This window comes from Aptenodytes patagonicus, chromosome 3 (assembly GCF_965638725.1).
Source record: "Aptenodytes patagonicus chromosome 3, bAptPat1.pri.cur, whole genome shotgun sequence".
NCBI classification, from domain to species: domain Eukaryota; kingdom Metazoa; phylum Chordata; class Aves; order Sphenisciformes; family Spheniscidae; genus Aptenodytes; species Aptenodytes patagonicus.
In genome coordinates this window covers 123031878-123056372 of record NC_134951.1, presented here as the reverse complement: position 1 = coordinate 123056372, position 24495 = coordinate 123031878, and the positions used below count along the sequence as shown (strand labels likewise).

At 41.1% G+C, this 24495-nt stretch overlaps 1 protein-coding gene across 1 annotated transcript in view; it reads left to right on the top strand.

Moving 5' to 3' along the window:
* Positions 1 to 24495, top strand: part of PCSK2 (proprotein convertase subtilisin/kexin type 2) — a 107295-nt gene that overhangs the window by 28747 nt on the left and 54053 nt on the right. Inside the window, exon 3 of the mRNA XM_076335045.1 lies at positions 23833 to 23946. Within this exon, the coding sequence (XP_076191160.1) occupies positions 23833 to 23946 (114 nt within the window). The remainder of the gene's footprint in view (positions 1 to 23832; positions 23947 to 24495) is intronic.

Here is a 24495-nt window from a genome sequence, read left to right as displayed (position 1 = left end):
TATTAGATCATCTGATAATTGATCTGGTGTATGTCTTATTGCTGAGAGAATTTAACACTTAAATGAAGCATTTTGCTTTAATGATATTTAGACCCTTTGCAGATGTTGGTGGATGGTTATTTAAATGTACAGGTTCATGAGTGGGGTTACCTGAGAAGATGAAAAGGAAGAAGCAGCAGAGATTACAGCACAGTGTTAAAAAAAAGTCAGATGCAGTTAGAGTCAGTTCATGGGAAGGTGGAATTCAACCAGCACTTCAGATGTGGAAAGAGAAAGGGTCATACAGCCGGTAGGACAAAGATAAGTAATTGTAGGAAATATGCTACATGTATTGTATGATCTTTGTCATTCCAAACAAGAAATTAACAGGGCTGCAAAGAGGAGATTTAGGTGTCTGATAAGTGAGGAAAAAAAGTTTTCCCACTACTTTGCCCCTCTTGCACTGGTGACAGAAGTGAGGGGGTACTGCTGTGCTTCCGGAGTGCGGAGGATAAACTAGTCTTTAGGCCATGAAGTTGTTTGTGTCAGTGATAATGTCAAAAGAAAGATGTTGGAAATTCAGTGAAGTAACAAGTTTGGTTCACGACTCTACTATACATAGTATAGTAGCCTGGCTATTGTCACTGCAAATAACGATTGCTAAATTCCCTGTGATTGCTTTTCAAAAACGGAATCTGAGGGATTCCTATTTCTTGTTGTCCAAGGCCTTTGTAGACTCTATATGTGCACAACAAGGGTTGATGGAAATAAACTGCTCACAGAAAGCCCTGTTCAGCAAAGTTTTGCGTAGTTGACCAACAGTGACTTCAACTGTAAAGCATTTATCTGCTCTTTAATTGAGATATCACAATTATTGCATAGGAATCAGTTTCTATAGTAAGAATAAAAAGAACTCTCTCTTTCGGATAGAAAAAATGATGAGGCCTAGAGTCACTCGGATACTTAAGCTGTCACTTAGGTTGACGCAGTAGTCCCCTTCACTGCAGAGTGAGTATGTTAAGCATACTCACTGAAGAATTTCCCAGTTTCCAAGTTTGAATTCCTGATGTTAAGTGCAGCATTGCTGGCTTGTATTTGGGCTGTGTATTGTATTTGTGATGTGCAATACAGTTCTAATGTGAAATATCACAACACTATTCGGTATGGAAAATTAAATATTTCAAACAATTTGCTGCTGGAGCAAATGCACTTATATCCATCACGATGTAAAAGCTAAGCTGAATTGATCTATTATTTCTATTTGTAACTAGAAAAACAGCTACAAAGAGAAAAAAACCTGGTCTATCAACATCAGCATTCAAGAATATTGGAAATCTTGTATAGTTATATTATATGAAAAAGCACCATTAGCTGCACATAATAAAACAGACTATCAAAATGACATCAGGCTTAAAACATACCTGTGTCTTTTATGGAGTTAGTGTATAACTAAAATTACAGGGTAAGCAAAAACTATTTCTATTAGAAAAATATAAATGAACGTACTGCAAAATAATAGACTGATAAGTGAAGGCGATGCTGTGCAGATTCATGTGGAATTTTCCAAAAATAAAATTACTGATGCACTGCAGTCCTGGTGCCGTCGGGAGCTGTGGAGGCCGTGTGGTCAGTGGTTTTAAGACAAGGGTAGGCAGTGATCATAACTGACTCCAGTGTGGCTGATTCCTCCCTGGACCCTGGGATGGTTCAGATGACCTCTTGAAGTTACTTCCAGTCACGTATTATATCATTTTCATATTGCTGAACATGATACATGGGGTAAGGTGCGGTAAGGCAGTAAAATGAGCTTTATTCCTCAAAAATACTTGTAACCACGTGGAAGTTCAGTAATTTTACAATAACCTGTTGAGACAGCTGACCACATTCAGCCTCCGCTTTGCTGCCTGTAAATTGCTGAACTGGCATTAGTTAAGTTTCTGCTTTATTGTTGAGGTCTGTTCTCTTGACTGCAGCATCGCTCCCCAGTCTCCTTCTGCTTTTTCCTGTCTCCCTCTTGTTTCCTGCCTCATGAATAGAGTCTCTGTTTGTGGAGCAGGCCTTGCCTTTGTCTGTGCAATTTCCAGCCTTGAATCTTCAGTGGGTTCTGTTTAATATTATAATACAAGCAGTGGCAGTGGTGAGAATATATGGTTTTAGGGTTTTTTGTTAGTAGGGTGTTGAGAAGTGTGAGCCAGTGACTTTGGATTAACATGGACCCTAATGTGCTGCACAAGTTTGCTTTTGTCTGGGACAAGTTTGGTTTGGTTTTGAATAATAAATGCAGTGCTTTGATGTGCTGAGCTAACTCACTGAAGGTCGTGAATATCTTGGCATTCACTGGATTCAGGAATCCACGGACGTAGTGTTGGTGGTAATCACGCCTTTCTCCCTTGGGAAGCTCGAGCCAGCTGCAGCCTGTGTTGGTGAGACGAAGGAAAGCAGCCACTGGTTGGCTTTGCCTTCTCTGGGCTGTCATTGTGCCAGCATCTCCTGGCCCCATGTGGTGACCCTTTTCCTTCATCTTGCCAGGGCTCAGTTCAGCAACCCTCAGGCTGGGGTTGACTTGGAAGAGTCAGTCATGGCCTGGGAGCACTTGTGCTTGATGATGGCAAAATATGTGGGGGTTCAGAAGTGCTCTCCCTTCCCAAGTCACCAACATTAGAGCTCCACAGAATCCAGACTGCCATGTGTAAGCCCATCTTCAGGGTTAACTTCACTTTCAGTTTAGAAAGTGTGTGTATTCAGATATACTTTCTTGTTTTCAACACGAGTAAATTGTATGCTAGAAAAACTTCCTCAGGAACAATGCAAGACACTTTGGAGTCTATTTTCTTTTGGCAAATCTCTAAGCCTGACAGAAAATTTGGACACTGGAAAACTGCCTTTGAGTTAAACCCTTTTGAAAGATTGGAAATGTATTGGTTGACATATACTTTGAGAAGAATATAGAATTAGTTAAAATATTGTACCTGATAAAATATGATGCCCATGTATTTTAGACTGTGACATGGTAGATTTAGAATGAAACGAGATTTATAACAGTTTATTTCTATTCTTTCTTGACTTCAGAAAATCAGCTGTTAAAACAGTGGCTGGGTTTCTTGTGTGTAGAGTTAGATGACCAGAACCATTTACTATATATGCCATTGGCAATAAGTACAATGCAGTGCAGCTAAAGATGTACAGTTAAATCAATAACAACATAAGACTGGAACATTTTTTGGTGTAGTTTTCTGGGGTATCTGAGCATGCTGTGCCAGGGCTTGCGTCACAGGGATGTGACGTTAAACATCCCCCCCCCCCCCCCCCCCCCCCCTTCCTACTAAGAGACTCAAGCTAAAAGAATTGATATAATGGCATATGTTACTATATCACACAATAAATGTATTATGTAGTGCATCCACTCATGCCATTTAACATACTTTACTGTTGTTTAAAATTTGATGAGTGTTTTCTTTGTGAACAGCATTTCGGTCTATTGGTTTATTGCAATCTGTTCCAAACCACTGTTGCTAAAAGCATTGTGTGTTTCCAGATCTTCAAAGTGTGTATGCAATATCTTAAGTATAATATTAAATTTTTTTGCCACCAACTCAACAGCCCAGAAGCCAACAAGGAGTTATAAATATATCTGTGAAATCATTGCTTGTGTGCATGATGCGTTCCATGAATACAAAAAAGGGTTTACAAAGGTCAGAGAAAGTTGATTGCAGTATTTAGAGATACAATGGAAATGAATTAAAGGTTTAGATTTAAATTGTTTCTGAATGGTTTTCTGCAGTAATTATTTGATGCTGCATTGGAACATGGCTTTTCAGCAAAATGGGTACCTCTAACAACTGAGAATAGCCAATAGTAATTAAAATGCTAATACGTATGTCATGGGTTGGTGAAGTTGAATAATGCAACTTGGCCTTGTAAACTTCCATACTGAGGGGGAGAACAGGACTGGGTAGAATAAAACGTTGTGGAAAGACTAAGAAATACCGTAACATCTCCATGTTACATATTTTTTCCTAATTAGTTGTATAATATCAGCTCCATATTATCATAAATGTACCCTGGTCAATATTACAACTTTGCTTGTATGAAGTGATAGCTGAATGGCCACACTTCTGTGAAGATGCTGCTTTATGTTTTATATTGATAGCTATCCACTGTCTGAGTGCTGAGAAGAAATGTGCTCTTACTATGTGTACAGACTTAACATTTCATAAATGTAAATAGTCGGTCTCCATTCATTTCATCTTTATTGATTCCAAGCATTATTCTCTCATACAGAGGAATACACAGTAAGGGATCCATGAGCCTTGCAAATGTGAAGTCTTCACAGAAGAACCAGAGTTGCCAGATCTAGTTATTATTTTTAGACTCCTGGTCTCACAGCAGTATCACTAAGCTGATTACTGCTGGGCTCTAGCTTATGTAACACTGCAGTGCTATGCTGAGCTGGTTCTCTTCTTCCTCACCACCTCTGCACACTCTCTCCTATTCCTTTTCTTTGGAGGAAGTCCAGATGCATTGGTTGTATCCTCATCAAGAACCTGAAGAATAAAATAAGCCACTGGGGCAAGGAGATGCCCTGTGTTTTGTCTTGGAGTCTGAGGCTGAGTGATTGATTACATTTGTTCCCATCTAACTTGGCTTTGTCATCTGGCAAATAAGATAAACTCAATCCTGAGCCTGTCTTCTATGTTAGGCCACTGATTTCCCTGGTGCTCAGCCAGCCTTCCCCTTCAGCGCTTCTGGATGTGCCTGTACTCGGCACTGGTGAGGCCGCACCTCGAATACTGTGTTCAGTTTTGGGCCCCTCACTACAAGAAGGACGTCGAGGTGCTGGAGCGTGTCCAGAGAAGGGCAACGAGGCTGGTGAGCGGTCTGGAGAACAAGTCTTATGAGGAGCGGCTGAGGGAACTGGGGTTGTTTAGCCTGGAGAAAAGGAGGCTCAGGGGAGACCTTATTGCGCTCTACAACTACCTGGAAGGAGGTTGTAGCGAGGTGGGTGTCGGTCTCTTCTCCCAAGTAACAAGCGATAGGATGAGAGGAAATGGCCTCAAGTTGCGCCAGGGGAGGTTTAGATTGGATGTGAGGAAAAATGTCTTTACTGAAAGAGTGGTGAAACATTGGAACAGGCTGCCCAGGGCATTGGTTGAGTCCCCATCCCTGGAGGTATTTAAAAGACGAGTAGATGAGGCACTTAGGGACAGGGTTTAATGGTGGTGTTGGGTTAATGGTTGGACTCAATGATCTTAGAAGTCTTTTCCCAACCTTAATGATTCTATGGATCACTGGATCACTTTTGTTCTAGGTGTGGTTCCACTGATGTCAGTGCTATTATGCCTGGAGACATTTTCTCTCTGGCTGGCAGCTGCTCTCCTGGCCCCTCTGCTCTTTGGAGAAGCCACATTCTAGTCAGTGTCTGCAGAGTGTCTTAAAAATGTGAGATACCTTTTATAAACCTTATAGGTACCATTATAACTGCTGTTTTTTCCAACTCAGAACAATCTGAACTCTTCTTGTAATAGCCTGCCTCACGCATTTTATGGATCTGATACCATGGGGCAACAAGCAATCTCTGGCAGAGTTTGGACAAAAATGCTGATTCTCTTATCTTCTCTTATGTCTTATGAGGAGCGGCTGAGGGAACTGGGGTTGTTTAGCCTGGAGAAAAGGAGGCTGAGGGGAGACCTCATCGCTCTCTACAACTCCCTGAAAGGAGGTTGTAGCGAGGTGGGTGTCGGTCTCTTCTCCCAAGTAACAAGCGATAGGACGAGAGGAAATGGCCTGAAGTTGCGCCAGGGGAGGTTTAGATTGGATGTGAGGAAAAATGTCTTTACTGAAAGAGTGGTGAAACATTGGAACAGGCTGCCCAGGGAAGTGGTGGAGTCCCCATCCCTGGAGGTATTTAAAAGACGTGTAGATGAGGCGCTTAGGGACATGGTTTAGTGGGCATGGTGGTGTTGGGTTGATGGTTGGACTCGATGATCTTAGAGGTCTTTTCCAACCTCAATGATTCTATGATTCTATGATTCTTAGGCCGGGAGATACTGACATAATTGAACAGTGCTTGCTTTATTTTCTTTTCTCAGCTGTGAAAACGTTTCTCCTGGGAAAACGTTCATTGGAATCCGTTTTATTTGTTTTGGAACATGAGCTTTTCTTGGAATAATTCCCTTGATTGCTATAGGAAGAGGATTTCTGTTTGGACTATTTATTTTCTGAAAAGAGGAAGGGAAACCTCCATGTTAAACTTCTATTTCCTTGTTTCCACATCTAACCATATTCATATCTCATAAATCTCAAGGGTCCTTCCGCAAGTTGTGCAGGGCATGTTATAAGAAAAGCTTATGAAAATTTTTCCATCGGACAATCAACTAACTAAAATTCTTATTTTCCTAATGAAAAAAATGATTTTTAAGACCTCAACTCATTTTATTTCTGATAGTGCAATCAGAAAGTAACAGAAACAGAATCTACATTTTCATATTTGAAATACTGAATCAGGGCAAAAATATTTTATTGCACCAAATGATTTTATTTAGCAGAAAAACAAGTTTAATTTTGTTTCAACGTTTCTGGTTGGAACCTTTGTAAGATTTTGTTTCATGATCATTTTTGACTGTTTTCTTCAGTTTCATTATTTCTTTCCAAGTGAACATCCTATTTCCAGACATCCATAGGTCTGACTCCAATTTCCACAATGTGAAAAGTATGTTTCATGCAAGGAAAAATAGCTAGTGGGAGACAACCTCTGAAGCAAGCATCTGATTATCGGCCAGGACTACAGCCTTCTCCTGCTCATAGAAATGAGTAACTCGCTTGTCACTTCACTGCTGCTCTTAATTGAATCTAAATGGCCACGAACAAACTTAAAGGCAGCAGTGCCACTGTGAGGGCTAGAGCTTCTCACAGCTGTGCAAACCTCTCGCTCTCTGATGCCTGTTAACTCTAGCAAACCTCCACTGGGTCTTTGCTCCATAGCCATTTTGAAAAATTGAAGCAAAGGGGCTTGGCACAAGCTAACTCTTTCTGTCGCCAATTCACCAAACAATGACAATTTGCTGAACCATCGGCATCAAAAGTTTTTTTTAGTCCTGTTTGGATGTTAGTCTAGGAAGCCATTGTTATCCAAAACTGCCTGAAGAGTTTATCACAAACAAATCCAGGGGAGCTCAACTCACCCTGCCTTTTCTAAAACCATCTAAGGAGGCTGAGATTTCCCTCAGTCAGAGCATACTTAGCGGCTTCTTAAACCCTGTTCTGAGGAGCTAATGGGAGCTGAGTGATGCAGTCCTCCAAAGGAGGAAGCATTTTTACTCATAGGCTATAATTCACTGAAAACCAAAAAAATCCCAGTAGTTAACTTGAGACATACAGAAGGTGAGGTATGAATAACTTTTTTAACTTCCAGGAAGCTAGTTGAAAAAAAACCTGGAAAAGGGGATATAAATGATTGGGTTTGGTTAGTTATCTCTAAGGAAGAAAACTTTTTCTGCAGTGAGCAACTTGCCGTAGTGAAAAAACGGTTTTTGTTTAATTTCAAGAGTTGCCATATGCAGTCTCAGTAGAATTTGGAGTTTAATTATGAAATGTTTTCACTTTCATGTGTCAGTGAGGTTTGGAAGAAAGTTGAGTGTATAAAAGAAATGCAAATTCCAGATTGAGTTTGGAAGGTATGAAAAAGGACATTGCTTTTAGGAGTATGAGTCAAACTGACGTCTGCTGGTGTCCTGCCATTGACTGTGGAATACTGAACGTTTTTGCATAGAGAAAGGACGTATTTCCATAAAGACAGCTGTTTACCTGAGAATGTTGTTTGTCAGAAAAATCTACCCATCGTGGTTTTCTTATTAGCACTGTACTTGAGAAGTGTGTGCAAGGTGAATTACCTACCTGACATGCAAACAATGAATAATTCAGTGTAAGCCAGAAGTCAAATAAATCTTCCCAAGTACTTTCTGTCTGCCTACAGAATAGACGACAGTGAGAAAGGGACTGCTTTGGCGATTTAATGCTTGAAGATCTCCCGCTGAAATGATCTGTCTGTCCATCTGAAATAATTTGTGGTCTTTTACAGTATGTAATGAAATAATCTTTAACTACAGATTTCAAAACATGTTTCAATTATGGATTATGCCCATTTCACAAATGCTGGAAATAAATAGAGGGGGGCTTTAAATTTTCCAAAAGGTCACACAGCGAAGCAGAGCAAAAGCAGGAGTAGATTCCAGATGCCCAATCTACTGTTCTGGGAAAAAAAGAAGGAAAAAAAAAAAAGAGGTTGGATTACAGCCATTTGTGGTCTTTACAGCACCTGGGCAATAAGAAAACTGAGATGAGAACAGTGGAGAAAAAATAAAAACGAAGAGATTAGCGCAGATCCTCTGAAGCCCAAAAGACTTGGACAAAGGACAGTAACCTTAAACTGTAATTACTGTTGTAATTTAGTGTTTCCACATGCATGATCTGGAGGCTCAGGGAACATTACTGTGCTAGAGGCTATCTAAGCGTAAAATAACAACAGAATTGTATGGAGGCATTTGTCCCTGGGTATAATCCAGTACTAGCGGTCCTGCCTCTGCTCCTGTCCTTGCTTCCCCGTGGCTTATTCCAGCTTTTCTCAGGACGGCGCTTCCTCGTCCTGGGTAACAGCAGCAGCAGCATATGGAGAAACACATTTACCTCTGTAGCGTTAACAGAAATTTGAGTGAGAGGTTCTTTATGCTCAGGAGACTGTAACCTAAGTAACATTTTTTCATTTACTCTTTCATTCTTTGCTATCCAATGAGCAACTAATTTTTTGCATAAACTACGCACAAGTTATTTGACTGAACATGCTGCAGTTTATACATTTAAAATATATAGGTGCAGCGTTTCCCAGAAGGTAAAATCCAACACCCCCCTGCCTTTGCATTTTCAGATGGAAAGAAGCAGAAAGTCAGGGAATTGTGTGTCTTTGTGCTACTTTAGACCTACTTTAGACTATGCTACTGACCCCAAATGTGTGTTGACCGGCTGGGGAAGGTATGGTTTGTCAGAGAGATGTATCAGTGATTTCTTAGCAATTAGGGTTGCATAGGTGTTGCACGGTTTTTATTATAGTATTTGCTCATGGAGATCGGAGCTCTCTTGGGTCTCTGCAGGTAGGAAGCTGACATTTAGCTCCTTTCAGTTCTCCTGCCCCAACTGCCAGGAGCATCAGTAGAACACCAGGACAAGGCATCTTCTTAGCTCTGATCCCAAAGTGCAGCACTGCCTCCAGGCCGAGGTGCTGTCTTCTTTGAGCACATTACTCTCAGATGGAGATGTGGAATGAAATGATAAATAGCGCTTGTCCCCTTTGTGGGGTGATTTGAAGCCTCTTTTAATATGTTTTGCCTGATTGAAACAGCAGCTACCCAGTTTGACTAGAGGAACTAGTGATTTTGATGAAAGACATGATGAATGGTTTTTGTGAGATTTATGTGGGGTTTTTGTGAAGTCCTGAGTTAAATTGAGAGGGGACATATGAGGGGGAAATAGGAGACAACTTTTCTCAGTTCTGCCTTTATTTTTTGTTGTGAAGGTTGACAACAGGAAAGGGTTTTTTTTTCTTTTCATCCATATTTTCCGTAAGGACCTCAGATAAGTTTTTCACAGACAACACAGTAGCTTTCCAGGACTCTGTTTTTGTAACAGATCTCAAGGGAAGACAAACAAAATAACCATCTGCTTCCTTCATCCCTGACCAAACCATGACCTCAGTTACACGCTTCTGTAAGGTATGAGGAGCTTGTGCTTTCTTCCTCTCTAAACGTTGCCTGCTTTGTGATTTACGATAAAGGGAAGAGAAATTCCTCTGGACAGTTTTCAGCACCTTTAGGCACCTATGGAGGAAGAGGGTACCTGGCTTAAATGGGAGGGAGGAGAAGCATGTGAAGGAACAACACATACCGCAGGTGGGGATCACACTGGGATTTTTGCAGTATTTCTGTGGAATTGGATGCAGGCGCTTATGCTGACCTTCCACAAGGTCCAAGATGGAAATGCTGGAGAGGAGCCACTTATGAGGTGCACCAGCAGCGCACCTACACTAGGAGGTCTCCAGGCCATGTCCATGTGCTGTTGCTGCTTGCAGAGCCTAAGCATACTGATTCACCAGGCTCTGCATGCTGCTCTGGCTTCGTAGTATGCACCTCCTCTGGGCACCCCTACTTACTCATTCCCCCTCAATATGTCAACGTCTTTTCCTCACCAGTGGGTTCCATATTCTAATTTGGTTACTTCTTTGGAAACAGACATTCTCCCCTGAAGCAAAGAATAATAATTTGTCCTCACAAGTTCAGCCCAGCAAGTTTGAACTTGAGTTCAACTGGAGGGAGGCTTTTAACAGTTTTTTCTTCTCACAGGGATGGTGTTAAACATAAGAGAGAGATGTTTCTCCAATTTGCAGCAGTGAAAATCTGAAGTAATTTCACTGAAATGAATGGAGTTAGTCTGTATTTACCCTTGGGCAAGAGGAGGTTGCACTTCTGGAGAATTGAATCTCAGCTAAGAAGCTAATACCGAATGTGCACTGTTGTTCCACTGTGGTGGTTTCACCTGTTTTTCTCGGTGGTATTCCTGCCTCCTCTGTCCTCTTTGTTTGTTCCTCTGACACCATTCCCATTTTTCTTGTTGCAGGGATAGCTGGTGTTGGGATAGGGAATATGATTGCATTTAAAAAAATTGTTTCTAAGCTAGAGCATTTCCCTGATCTCATTTGCAATTCAGTCCAGGGTGGCATGTGGTGAGATGAAACAAGAGGGAATAACTTAAACTGGTTGGCCCTTCCTGAAAGGGAAGTGAGGAACGATGAGGGGCCCTGCCCAGTAGAGGGAATGGTAATTTTCAGTCCTTTTCAGGGACCTCAGGGTTTTTTTCTATTTTGCAGAATACTGTTGTTACCCTCAGTCTCATAAAATTACATTTTGAGCTAAGACTTTGGCAGTTTCATCCCTTACATAATTCCGCTGTATCTTTGGCAGCGCTTTGTTGTTTGTCATTTTCCTTTTGTGATGGTCATTCGTAGGTACAGCTCACCTCGCTCTTAAAGGAAAGGCCCAGAACAAAGGACATAATCTCTGATTGCGTTGTCAACAGCTTGCCAAGTCCATGATTCTGTCATTCAGCACTGAATGTTTTACACTTCTTCAGACTGCAGTGGCCCAAGACACTGGGACTTTATATCCCAATCTAGGCGTCTGTTCAAACTGCCATAAAGTCAATCCTTCTGCTGTAGTAGTTTATTTCCCCAGATCTCCCTTTTGTTATTCTGTGAAGTACTACTAGTCTCAAGCCACTTCTTCAGTGCTTGCTGTAACACAGGTTAACGCTGGCATTTTGGAACTATGAAGAACCCCTAAATGTGCGTGCAGCAGGCACTGTTGGTATTAACCAGAGATTCATCACTTTTCATACCAAAGAAATGTAATTTCATCAAGGAAGCTTTTCTGTTAAATTTTTATTCCTTGGAAACCATAACATGAATTGGGTCTCAAAGTTTGGACACAAAGAGCGATTTCCATAGAATTTGCATGCATCATCTTTGATTGCCTCTTGTGTGAAGCCTGAGCAAATGATTTTCTTCCATGATTTGCTAGACATTTGTCTCAATGGAAATAAACCAGGAAGAGCAAGTAGTATATAATGAGGATAGCAGTTTACAGGAGTGTATGGAAATCTTCGGTGATAAGCAAAAGCATATTTAGGGTTTAGTCTTTCTCAGTCCCTTGAGGTACAGCCTCCTTTCAATGACTGTGAATAGAGAGGTTCCTATTAATATTGATGCAAATTATGTATGTGCACTGGGAGGAAAATATACTCCGAAGTCTAATTATTTTATGCTAATAACTGAACTGAAAAGATAGTCCCTCATTTCTGGCCAAAAAAGCAGCAATAGTTCAAATAATTTGCTGAAGGATGATCATTTTATCACTTCATTTAAATGAGCCTGTGCTCTGACCCAGTTAGGGACAAGGGAAAATTCTGGCACCAAAATCCCTGCTAGTGCACATACAACTCCAATTAATAATGAGTTTTGTAGTCTTTGGGGACCAGTTTTCATTGCTCTAGGCAGTGGATAAATAGAGGGGCCTGTGACAAATCTGAACCACTTGGATGTCCTGGTCCCTTGAAATCAAGGCAGAAACCCCTTTGTTTCTAAGATTTTTGAAAATAATTTTGATTGTGCAGATGGGCTTTGGAGAGAGGCTTGGCCAGCAGCCAGCAGGACAGGCTGCTGGAGAACATGGGCAGGGATGTAAAAAGCCTCTCTGCTAAGGGGGTTGTTGAGAAAACCCTTAAAGGATATTCAGACCACACTTCTGTGCCTTGTACTGCTCTGTCTCCGTGACAAACTAAGGAGAGTTTCAGCTGGGATAAACTCTGAGCGTATTAATACTTGTCTCAGTTTTACAGGTTTTTCCTTCCCTGTTAATTCTCTATGTGCTCTGTTGCGTCGGGGCTGGCTTTGTGCCCCAGCATGGTGTCTCTTCCCCGCTTTGTTGACTCGATCGCTGCTCTGTGTTAGGTCTCCTGCCTACAATATCACACTAGATGTGATCCCTTTGCCAAATCGCTCGTGTCCTCGTGACTTTCTTGTCAAGAAAAGAGCTGTAGACTTTTCCTGGGGTAACATGGGTTCGATACGCTGCTCAAGCCGGGCACTAGGCAGGTCAGGAGTTCAGGGGCAGAAGGGTGGTTTTCTGCCACTTCGTGGCAGCCAGATTCTGGGATGAGGTGGGAAAAGTGCCCTGATGTAGATCTCTCTGCCTTGGCCGTGCTCTCTCCCACGGAGCCGGGTACCAGGGAGCTCTGCAACTGCGCTCTCTGCAGGCTCCATGGCAGGAATTGAAGGAGAACATTTGAAGATTAAAAGAAAGGATTCTGACCTTATTGCAGCCTTTCAGTACTTAAAGGGGGCTTATAAAAAAGATGGCGGCAGACTTTTTAGCAGGGCCTGTTGCGACAGGACAAGGGACAATGGCTTTAAACTAAAGGTGGGTAAATTTAGACTAGATATAAGGAAGAATTTTTTTACGCCGAGGGTGGTGAAGCACTGGAACAGGTTGCCCAGAGAGGTGGTGGATGCCCCATCCCTGGAAACATGCAAGGTCAGGCTGGACGGGGCTCTGAGCAACCTGATCTAGTTGAAGATGTCCCTGCCCATGGCAGGGGGGTTGGACTAGATGACCTTTAGAGGTCCCTTCCAACCCAAACTATTCTATGATTCTGTGACCTACAGCATGTCATGACAAGGATCAAGGTCAGTCCTTTGGAAGTACTGAATTAAAAACTGATTTGGGTAAGGGACAGAATTACAGGACATGGACTGTTTCTTTCCTTTTTGTAAACCAATCCCTTATTTCCCGGCTTTTCTTACCTTCTCTCTTGATACAGAAGTTGTTCTGTAGAAACTGTTCTGTTTTGATGCTTCCTCTGTGGCAGACAGCCTGTCCCTGGCAGCTATACACTGCTAACCCAATGCTGCACAGCAGTGATACGTAAACCTCTGCTGATTTTATTAACATGCTTTGTGACGGGGATCCATAAACCTCTGAATCTAGGAGCTGAAGAAGTGCAATTGCAACCTTTACGGTGTACAGCCCGGTCAATACAAATCATCAGTTGCTTCCTACTGGGCTGGGAAAGGCATGCATGGGAGCAAGCTCCCTTCTCTTTTCTGTCCAGTGTATTTATGGTAAGAGAATAAAGAAGTAGCTGTGCTATAAACAACCACTCTGCTGTTGGGTGCATGAGCAGATACGTGAATGTGAGCAGCAGCATAACTGCGGTTTTCCCTCTGTCATAAGATTGGCTTCTGTTTTGTGTCTGGCTTCTAGTTATGAAATTTCCTGAGAGGAGACATTGTACAGCCCATGTAATTCCCACCAGGCAGCACTTTAGGAAGATCAGTGGTTTGCAGTTCTGTATCTCATCTGCACTGAGATAGCAACAGAGCTCTGAAGGCATTAAAAATGGACAAGAAAGGCTCAGTAATATATCACTACCGCTCATGCGAACCTTGAAGTTTAAGTATTCCAGGTTTGAAATATTAGAATAAGCTTGGACTTTTTGGCAGTTGTTGCTGTATCACTCTAGGCAGGCAGCTTTTTAAAAATAGGCTTTGTTTTTTATTAAAGCTAAATGGGCCTTCTGCAGATGTCATTACCACCTGGCTGGGGAGGTGTTGACAGCAGTGGGCAGTAATCAGTGCTAGCAACCTGCTTGCACGGTGCAGTGGGGACCCGAGTCAGAACAGAGACTGCAGGAGATGCCGCAAGAAGAGTAAGTGGCCATTTGTGATGGCCTCCTCTGCCTGCGCAGAGGTGCTCCCTTCCACATTAACTGAAAGAGATGCCTCTTCAGGAGGTATTCTCTCCAAATTCAAACTGCATCATTTGCTCACAGAGCAGAAGAAATAGGGAAAGGAAAAACTGTTTTGAACAATGACAGTGCAGAATAGGTTACAAAAGAGAAGGATTGTATTCTGTAGGGCACTCACGGAGTTGCAGTCAGGAAAAAGAAATCAAAAGGCACTCGTGCCCTTTCTGAACCCAGGTTTGGGAAAGCCTGGATTCTGCACGATGGAGCCAACCTTTTCTTCACTGTCACCCCATGAGACCAGGTTGTGAAGACCCACGGCTAGTTTGAACTAACTTTTAATCCAGACTGTCTTAAATGAATTTAAATCAAGTTGATTTTCAGCTTGGTTCATGCACTGTATGTAGGACAACGGCACTGACACTACTCTGCCTTCCTTCCTTCCTTCCTAGTGCCATGATACTGTTTTTATTCTAGGAAGTTGCTCTTCAGCTGAGATTCTGGCGAAACTTTTGTATAAAAATTTGCCACTGCCACTGGATCCAGTGGGGCCCATCTGCTTCGAAGGGCCACAAACGGTAGAGGAAGCTGAAGTAAACTGTTACTCTAAGCCCCACTGCATGAGAGAGGAACCTCAGACAGCTCCCACCGCTGTTACCGTGACTGAACGCTGTCAGTGGGCTTGGGGGGGCAGCTGTATAACAATGCTTGGTTTTTTGACTTAGAAGCTGTTTAGAAAAGGAGTACACACAGAAAGCAAAATAAATCACATAAAAGATGGGGCAACATGCAGTTCCTCAATGAGTGTGACATTATGGCATATTTACTGTTAACATGGGAAGGGGATAATATGTGCCAGTAATTCCATGAGAGAAAATGTGAATTGTATTTTTCCAAGCAGATGTTTCAAGGCAAATGATGAGCTATTAGATGAAATTTGAGTGGGAAGGAGACTGTGGAGAATGAAGTGGAAGTATGACGAGTTATAGCACAGGTCAGAAGCCAGCTTTTAAGTGCAGAATCACTTTGGAGACTAGGGGGTTTATTTTCAGCGCATGCTGCAGAGTTACTTCAAGGTCTCATCCTCTGCTGACTCAGTTTCCCTAAATGATGATGCATACCTACACAGGCATATTACAAGGCTCTTCCAGTTTGTATATCTGCAGTACACTTAAAACGTAATGTCTGTAAAGTAAATTGGCATATTCAGAAAGAAAATGCATGAAGTTAGAGGTAAAGCTGCTACCAATGATGCTTTATGACTGGAAATGTGTTTGGGCATTAGCACAAATGTTCACACATTTACAAGAAGTCTCTTCTGCATCAGGGTGGGTCAAGGGTGCGCTTCGACAAAGAGAATAATTTTACCTGTCAGTTGAGTCCTCCCATACAAACCAAACTGAACAGATTTTTCTCCAAGTGGTATTTTCTCACAGTCTCCACTTATCTGGAGGCTTGCTTCATGAAATAAATTAACTTAAAATCAACAGTTAGAGGAATCCTTAGCCTATGAGCACTCCTGTTCTCTTGGGATGTATCAGATATTCATCGCTTGTGTGGAAGCAGCAACCGTACTAATGGAATCTTTAAAAAGGAGGTTATATAAAGGTGGACTCTGTAGTACCTCTCTCCTTATAGCACCAGTGAGCTATTGTGGAGCAGGAGGAAAGTCCTTTGCTGGAAGACTGCCCAGGAATGTAAGAAACAGTCCAAAGTTATAAACGAACAAATGACGACAAAAAGGGAATTATTAAATTAGAAGATTCAGCATCATGTGAGCACCTCTCTTCTTTGTACTGCACAGATATATCCAAAAGCCTAGTCTCAATGCCAAAAGGTTTGCAATCTTAAAGATGAACTGGGCCTGATTCCTATTTAAACTAAAACACTTTTATACCACAGAGAGGCTGCAAATATAACTTAGACCTACTTTGGGTATCACCTCAAAGGTTGGTGGTGGCCTTTGTAATAAATGAAAATCCCTCCATGAAAAGATTTTTACTGTTGAGGAAGAAGAAAAAGGTGGCTTTCTTTTTCAAGCATGATGTTTTAAGAAAGGTGTATCTGCAGTACTTGGCCAGGGGATGCGAGAGAAGGGAAAGCTGTGACTTACAGCAACTAATTTTACAGTTAAGAAGGGAGGATCTGCAGTCAATAGTGCCCTACATGCATGGGGCCCAATTTTCTTTTCTGTCACCAGGCATGCTGTTGTTTACACCTGTACCGGGAGGTGGTTATTCTGATTGATTTGGAGAGGCTGATCATTTCTGTAGCCCAGTGTAACTGGTGAGACAGCAAAGTGCAAAAGTTACCCACAAGCTGCTGATAAAGTGTACCTGTGGTTCATACATGCTGTTACAGCCCATCTCTGGGAAATTTCTTTCTTACAGAGATCTTTGATTTTATAACTGAAGTGACTGTCCTGCTGTCTTGCAGTGAGATATTGTTTGAAATAGAAATTACTTTGACTTTTCTGTCATTATATACAATAAAGTGTAATGTCAGCTTCTCCGTGTAGAATAAGAAGCAGTTTTTCATTCCTTTGGAAACTTCTTAAGATTTCAGAGATGCTCCTGCTCTCTTTTTGGCTTGTCTAAGCAGTGAAAAAATTGGAAATAAGAACAGTGTTCCTAGAATAGCCAGCACCTGTGATAGTGTATAGATCCCGATATGGCCCTCACGCCAAACTGAGGAGAGAGCAGAGGTGTGAAGCAGTTCGCTTGTTCTTGAGGCAGTACACTGCATATAAGTTACCAGGGCTTTTTCTCTGTCTCAGTCTTTCCTCTTAATAAATTCTATCCTAGGGCGAAAAACCTTTGTCAAAGAGGGCATGATCCTATGAAAATTTCTGTTTTACCAAACTAATGTTTTCCGTTGCAGACCATCCATACTCGGCATTCATATTACATTGCAGCCTAAACAACTCACTTGCATTTCAAAGTAGAAGCTAGAGGAGCGCTATTGATCGCTTAGGTGAGCAGGCTGAATATGATCTGCAGCCTCCTCTTACACATTGATTCCTTGTCTCTTTACTCACTGCTTCCTGAATGTCACTGAACTGTGAGAGGCCTGCTAAATGGACAAAAATATTGATTTCTTTTCCCCTTCTTTTATTTTTGAAAGCTCCTTATTTACCAAGCACTGAACTAATATCAGGAAAACGAAAGGTCACAAAATAAGGCAGAAGCAAGTCAGTTCTTGCATTGTTTTTTTTTTTTTTTTTTAAAAAATGAACTTGGTTGAAGCACGAGTTCTTTAAATTGTGTTTCCATCAAGAAAGGTTAATTGCCTGAGTGGAACCTTTGAGTTCAGGCTGTTCACCTTCATATTTTACTATTGTCTGATTGATGCTGAACTTCTGGAGTAGTTTCCTAAATGACTGTACCTCTGGTGTTACGATTTTCAGTGATTTTGGCAGAGAAGTTAGTGAGCAGCCCCAACTATGCCGGGTTTTGCTGTGCAAGGCAGTCAGTAACAGTCAGAGTTTAATGGTGGCAGTATTTTGTCCCTGCTTTATTCTACTGGGAGTGTGGCATTTTTGCAGTATTGTATCCAGAGAGGGGAAAGATGTTCAAAGAGCACAAGCTGGAGTCAAGGAAGACTGAGAAGACATCCCAAGAGGGCTGTCTGGGGACAGCGTAAGTGTCCAGAGACTTTACTATCTGCTGATGGCCTATATAAACTCAGTAGTGTTTGTGGAGGCAAATGGAGCTGGTTAGAGAAAGGAAAAAAACTAGGACTGGTCCAGAACAAGCAAGTCCTTGATATCCAATGACACTGTTTCAACTAGTAACAAAACAAAAAAGAAACAGCGAGGTAGAAGAAGGAAGGCTGAGAACAATGAAAAATGGACATATTTTACAGTGGACCTGACTTTCCCTAGAAATCAAAGCAATTCTCATGCTGTCTAGCATGAGACATTTAAAAATGTATAAAACAAGAGCGATACAAGTATTTTAATGGAAAGAGATGTATTTTTACTTTCATTAAGTCTTTCAAATTGAAAACCATTTTCTTCGTGTGTCCTTTGCTTAGAAATGGCGGGGAAGGTTGTGTTGATAAACTTTATGTTTCAAAGGCCTTGTGCTTCAACAGCTGCTACATCTTTGCTGTAGCAGCTCTAACTGCACCTACCAAGGAGTGGCAAGATAGCTTGGGGAAAGAGTCCCTGTACTGAAAACTCCCCAGGGATTAATGGATACAGGTAGAAGAGGCACTTGGAGACTCTGTTACGAATAATCTGCCAGAGGCACCTGCGGTTGACAACAGGGACTCATTGCTATGTATGGAGAGATCCATGAGAACCTTTGAAAGTTACTAGCTTGCTCGAGAGGAGCAGTTGTCATTTGATTAGTAAATATTGGATGGTCAGTGACACTTGCAAACCCCCTGACATCCCTGATCATTCTTTCTGGGCCTTGAAACAGTTTGAAAGTTTGAAATCAAGCAGATGGATCCAGCTATGTTAAGACAAAAGGCATCAATTTTCTGCATTGCCATGGCTGGATGGAGCCTAGCAGCCTCACCACCTCAGGTTCAATAGCAGAAATGAGCTGTCCCCATTGCCATTTAAAAGTGATTCAGTTTTGTTCAGTTCATCTGACTTTAGTTACAGTTCAAGTAGGTCTGTACTTTCTTTTCTCTAGTGAGGACAGTCAGCATTATTCCTTTTATTTTGTAGTGGAAAGTCACACACAACTTGGTTACTTTGGGGCTTTAAAAAAAATGTAGAAGAATGTGAGATGGGTGCTCCTCTCTGACATCTTCAGAGCGTCTTACCAGCAAGCAGCTGTTGGACAATACAGGTGATGATTGTGTATGATGAATGGGATCAGTGTACCTCCAGCCTCCTGATAGACATCTCTCTTTTATGTTATGTGGATGGAGTGGACAGGAAAATTAAATGTCTTTCTGTTTACTTAGACAGAAATAAGAGGCAAAAAAGACACACTCGCTTATTAACTCTGTATGGGGTTTGGGAGCAGAGGAGTTGTCATTTGTGGGTAAGACCCTGAAAAGTTGCTGTAAGTGCTCGATACCCAATTCTCGTTACTTTTTAAAGAGAGTTAGGTATGCGTATCACTGGCTCACTTGAACTTTTCTGCCTCCATCTTTTGTTGCCATCATGTTTCTTTGGATATCAGAAGTTAATGACAGCGACAGTTGGGACAGCTTTCCGCTAGCCGAACGTGGTTTATTTGACGATGCCTTCGTGCATCTGGACACACTGTTCCAAACCACCTTCATTGGAGACTGATCTTCAGTACAATTCATAGGGCCTAAGTCCAACCATCAGCCTGACTTCTTCAAAAATACAGGCTATCAGTTTCCAACTTCTTATTTCATCTTCAGGAGCAGACCTGTATTGACCCTGAGGCTTTAGAGAAGACAGAACTACTACTTCCTTTGGTTGATCATCTCACTGCTATGTTGTTTGGTTTTTTTTAAAAGCCAAGCAAGCCATGCCTACTAGATGTCGTCATGGGACTGCCTTTTTCCTCTGGAATTTGGCCCAACTTCTCCCGTTCTGAAGTTCTTGATTCTTGAGGTTGGGGTTTGTGTGTACTGTTCCACTTTTGTGCACCCGCTGGTATAACTTAGTAAATCTGTCATTTATGCTCAATATAACAGTGTCATTTAACTGCAGGAGCTCACCAGTACGATTAACCCTGTTCCGTCAAAACGAGGAGCTGATTGTCTTGGCATTCACAGGAGCATAGAGCACAGTTAGAGTGCTGCGGTTTCTGGCCTTCCCGGAGCAGTATTGCAGTCAATTGATTATTTTGTTAATTTGTTCTGCATCAGTATCCTGCTGGTTTATTATCATCCAAGTGACTTTATGCGCCATGCATAAGTACAAGTATATTAAAAATCAATACTTGAACCTTTTTTCCTTGTAAGCATCTTATCATCCATGGGCTACCTTCTTTGATACATGACCTTCATTCTGATTATAACACAGCTAGTAACTTTTACATGATTTAGTTACATGCTAATAAAGTAGATGCTCAGATTTTGCTCTCTACTTAATCCTGTATCCTAACAAAGAAAAAATAAATGAATTAAGAATGAAATAAACAAAAGGCTGTTACTGCTGATAAATAAGCCTAATTTTGAGACAGTAAAATTCATGCTATTTTAGTAAGAAAATCTCGCTCCTTCACTAGGCCTTCACAGACTCAAATCATTTGGAGATGCTATTATCAGAAGCCTGAGTCTTACGAATGCTGTTTTTCCTGCTTCAGTTAGAGAAACAAGTATTTGAAACATGGCATGAGGTTGTGTTGTGCATTGGATTGAGGGCTGGATTCCAGGTCTGAACTTGACACAAGTACATGGGATTATGGCTGTTATAAGATCACAGTGTTTTCCAATGATCTTCTGCTGTTGCACATGCAAAGATGTTCTCTCTTGTATGTGTTTTTGAAACATATTACCTGTGACATGATACTTAATGCATTTATGTTACTGATGTCACAGGGAGGCCAGCTGTTCTTTAAGAAGAAAACTGTAAGATAGAAACAGAATCAGGTGCGGTCCCTCTCCTGATCTAGACTAGATACGAAAGCACAAGTTTCCAGCTCTGGAAAAACACCATTTTTCTAATGCAGATACCCAGTTGGCAAGACGACTAGGATTCTCCTCAGTCAGCTATCTGCAGCCCTAAATGGGCAGTTCTCCGCTCAAGTAATTGGATTTGCATCACCCTTTTCCAATTATAAGTTTGTTTTATTGGAGATTTTTCTCTGGAATATATGGATGCTATCTGATCTTGGGCTCATGGCTTTCTAGATACAGTTTCATCAGGAGAAAGGCAAGTTCTTGCTTCGTGCAGGGTTATACAAGGCAACTGAATGAGGCAATTTGTAGCTTATATAAGTGAGAAGCTACCAAGGCCTTACCCGAACCTTTCAACTCATTTCATGACAGAAGTGCCTAGTCTTTTCTGGATGCGATTGTATGAGTTACCATCATTACTGAACATGAGGAAAACCCCCTTGTTTCCGTAGTGAAAAAAGAGGCCTCAGAATTTCTGAGACTGTTACCTCTGTGGATGGTAACATCCTGTATGCCTTTTCTCCATGTGAGAGATTCAGAAAACAGCCTACAGAGTGGTTTTAGTTCAGAGAAGGTTATACCTCCTTGAGGGGTATATTTCCTTGTCTCAGGAAATTATAATATAATGTAATATAATACAAAAAAGAAATTGTATTTTATTGTGAAGACGGAACAAATCAGACAAATGAGATGATCCTGAAGAGGGAAACCAGCCTGTGCTATTTCTGCAAATTGCTCCCCACTTCCTCTGGGTTGTCTTAAAGAAAAGCCAGGGCTCTGAAGCATTGCTTTTTAATTAGTAGAAATCCTTTCGTACTAAATCCTAATTCAGTGCCTTAATTCAGCCCTGCAGAGCCAGCAAGCTTGCGTGGGAGCACAAATGCATGAAATCTTTTTCTCTGGCATCCCTCTAAGTGAGGGTTGGCTTCTGTTCATAATGATTTTCTGTGGTGACAGCTCGGGGTTTGCAGTCGCAAGCAGAGAGGCAGGGGTGGTAACGGAGGAAGCCATAATGACAGGTGATTGCTCTGTTGTCTCCATGGCATCACTGAGCCTTATCTTAGAGGTATCAAACAGTGTGCTTATACCTTTGGTTACTCTGTTCAGATACCTGGCACCACTAAGTACACCTAGTATGGGTGCTACTTAATCACTGCCCTCTTTCCAGCTTATTTTGTATTAGGTTTTTTCTTTCTTTTCAGTCTGCTCCGCTTTTAATGAACCTGCACAAGTAATGGAAACACACGTATAAATGAAGGCACCTACCAATTAAATATTTTATCATTTGGTACCTTTAGTTAAGGAGTTAGAGTTCATACAAGTAGATTTTTAGAAGCATTTGATACTGCCTTTGCAGGGCACGCTGCCCCATCCTGCTCACTATGAATTGGTATTAAGTTTTCACGGTTATAATGAAGCAATATAGCTGTGAGGAAAATGGTTCTTAGCCCCCATCAGTTAGATCCCAGTTTCATCTCAGCCTTAGGCACCTCACTGAACACTGTCTTTTGAGGCTCCTGCTTTAATTAATGGAGACAGAAGGACACCTCCAAGAATTACTCAACTGACCTAAGATCTGATTTAGCCTTTGGATGAGTTTCTCCTCTGTTGATTTTGACAGACACTACATGAGTTACTGCAACACAGTAGTGTAACTCCTGTATATGTCGTCTTAATCAGAAATGCCAAAGCCACACATGTAGAAGTGGGTTCTCTGAGTTACTAGGTTTATTTAATAACCATGCATTTTTTTCAAGAAAATGCCTAAGGAAATGTTAGGGGTTTTGCTGCCTTCTGGCTGCACCTCAAGGTGTACTCAGTTCATGGTTTTAAGCATTCCTCTTTGATCAAGAGGGCTAGATTTTTTTTAAATTATTTTTTTATTTTGAATTAAATGCTGGGACTCATGCTATCTTGGTTCCAGGTGTTAGGCTAAAGAGTACAAGAAGAGTATGCCAAACTTGACAGCACTTCTGCAACGTCTAGGAATATGTTAGCACATATTATAACAATAATTACAACTGTTCAGTGATCTCCTTTAGGAGTGCTCTTTTACAAGGGTACAAATAAGATGATTATGGTCTGACATTTGTAGTTCCTGCCTCCAGAGATATTTGTGTGTCTAACTTCTCTTGTTTTCTGCAGTGCTTAGTTAAATGTTTTTGTGGATATGCTGTTTATAAAGGAAAAGATCTCTAAAAAACTATGGCTACTTGTGTTTCATAACCAGTATTTTTATAACTTACACTTTAGGCAGTCTGGTCACTTTAGTGGCTTTTTTGCCATTTAGTTTTTCTTGCCAATGTATTTATTTATCACTTATTTATTGCAAGGATAATCCCTCAAAGTAGATTGCTCTATAAGACGTGTTTCTGAGAACCTCAGGAGTATGATAAAAGCCCACAACCTCAGATATTTTTCTCCCAGCAGATCTTTTTGGAAGGAAAGGCTATCTAATACTCTGAAAATGCCCTGGAGAAAAATCTGGAAAAGTAAAAGCATGGTTGACACCTGCATCCTCATTTTATGAAATGCCTGTAGCTTGGAACAGTGACATATTGGGAATTAGTTAAATAATTTTAGCTTCTAATAACAACAACAATGTTTTGATAATGGTGGCTATGAAAAAGAAAAGTATGGCGGGAAGATCCATGAATAGAGACTCATTCTTATGCAAATTCTCAGGTATCTAAAACATGTTCAAGCTGTAGCTTTCCTCTAGATAGGACACTTCTGGGTGTGTCCCCCCAGCCACTATAGTAGTCCTTGAGCTCTCTACGTCTTTGCAAATTTTGACTGAAATCAGCCATAGGTTTAGAATTTGCAAATGAATGACACGGACACAAATAATGTGATTTCATAATCCTTATCCATCATGAAAACAAGGCTAAAAAATTTTTGTATCTGTGGTTAAGAATGTTGAGTTAAAGATGTAAAAATTAACCCTTCCAGGTAAAGAAAGCTGTGCAACAGGAAGGCTTCAGCAGAAGGAAGCGAGGATATAGAGACATCAATGACATTGACATCAACATGAATGATCCTTTATTTACGAAGCAATGGTACCTGGTAAGTTTTGAAAGAAAATCACAGTAATCGTAACTAAATAACTGGCATTCAAGCCATTCTGTGCTGTTGCAATGTTTTGCAAGAGTTCTTTCCAAATATGTCACAAGAACTTGGGAATGGATTCAAGGCTCTGTCCTGTTGTTTTTAACTGTACCTCTTTTATGCTGGGAAGACCCAGCACATTTCAAGAGCTGAATTTCATTTCAGTCAACGGAAAGATCCTTAGAAGGCTTGAAAGAGAACTGTATTGGTGTCCTGTGGGCATTCCTGGTGTGCTGATGTGACCCCTAAAACTGCCTATGAATCATGTCTTTGAGCTGTTGCCAGGTAAAATATTGTTATAGAATTATAACAAAAAGTTCTAGTGCACTGGCTAGAAAAAGCTGAGTTTTTTCTTTTCTTATGGAAATTTGAATATGAATTGATTTTCTTCTATCAAAAGCAGAACAGCTGAAAACTGATGAATTTTGGCTTAAGCTAATAGCAAAACATTAATTTCTTTTGACAAATTGTTTCATTTTTAATGTGTCATATTTTATAGGGAGAAGT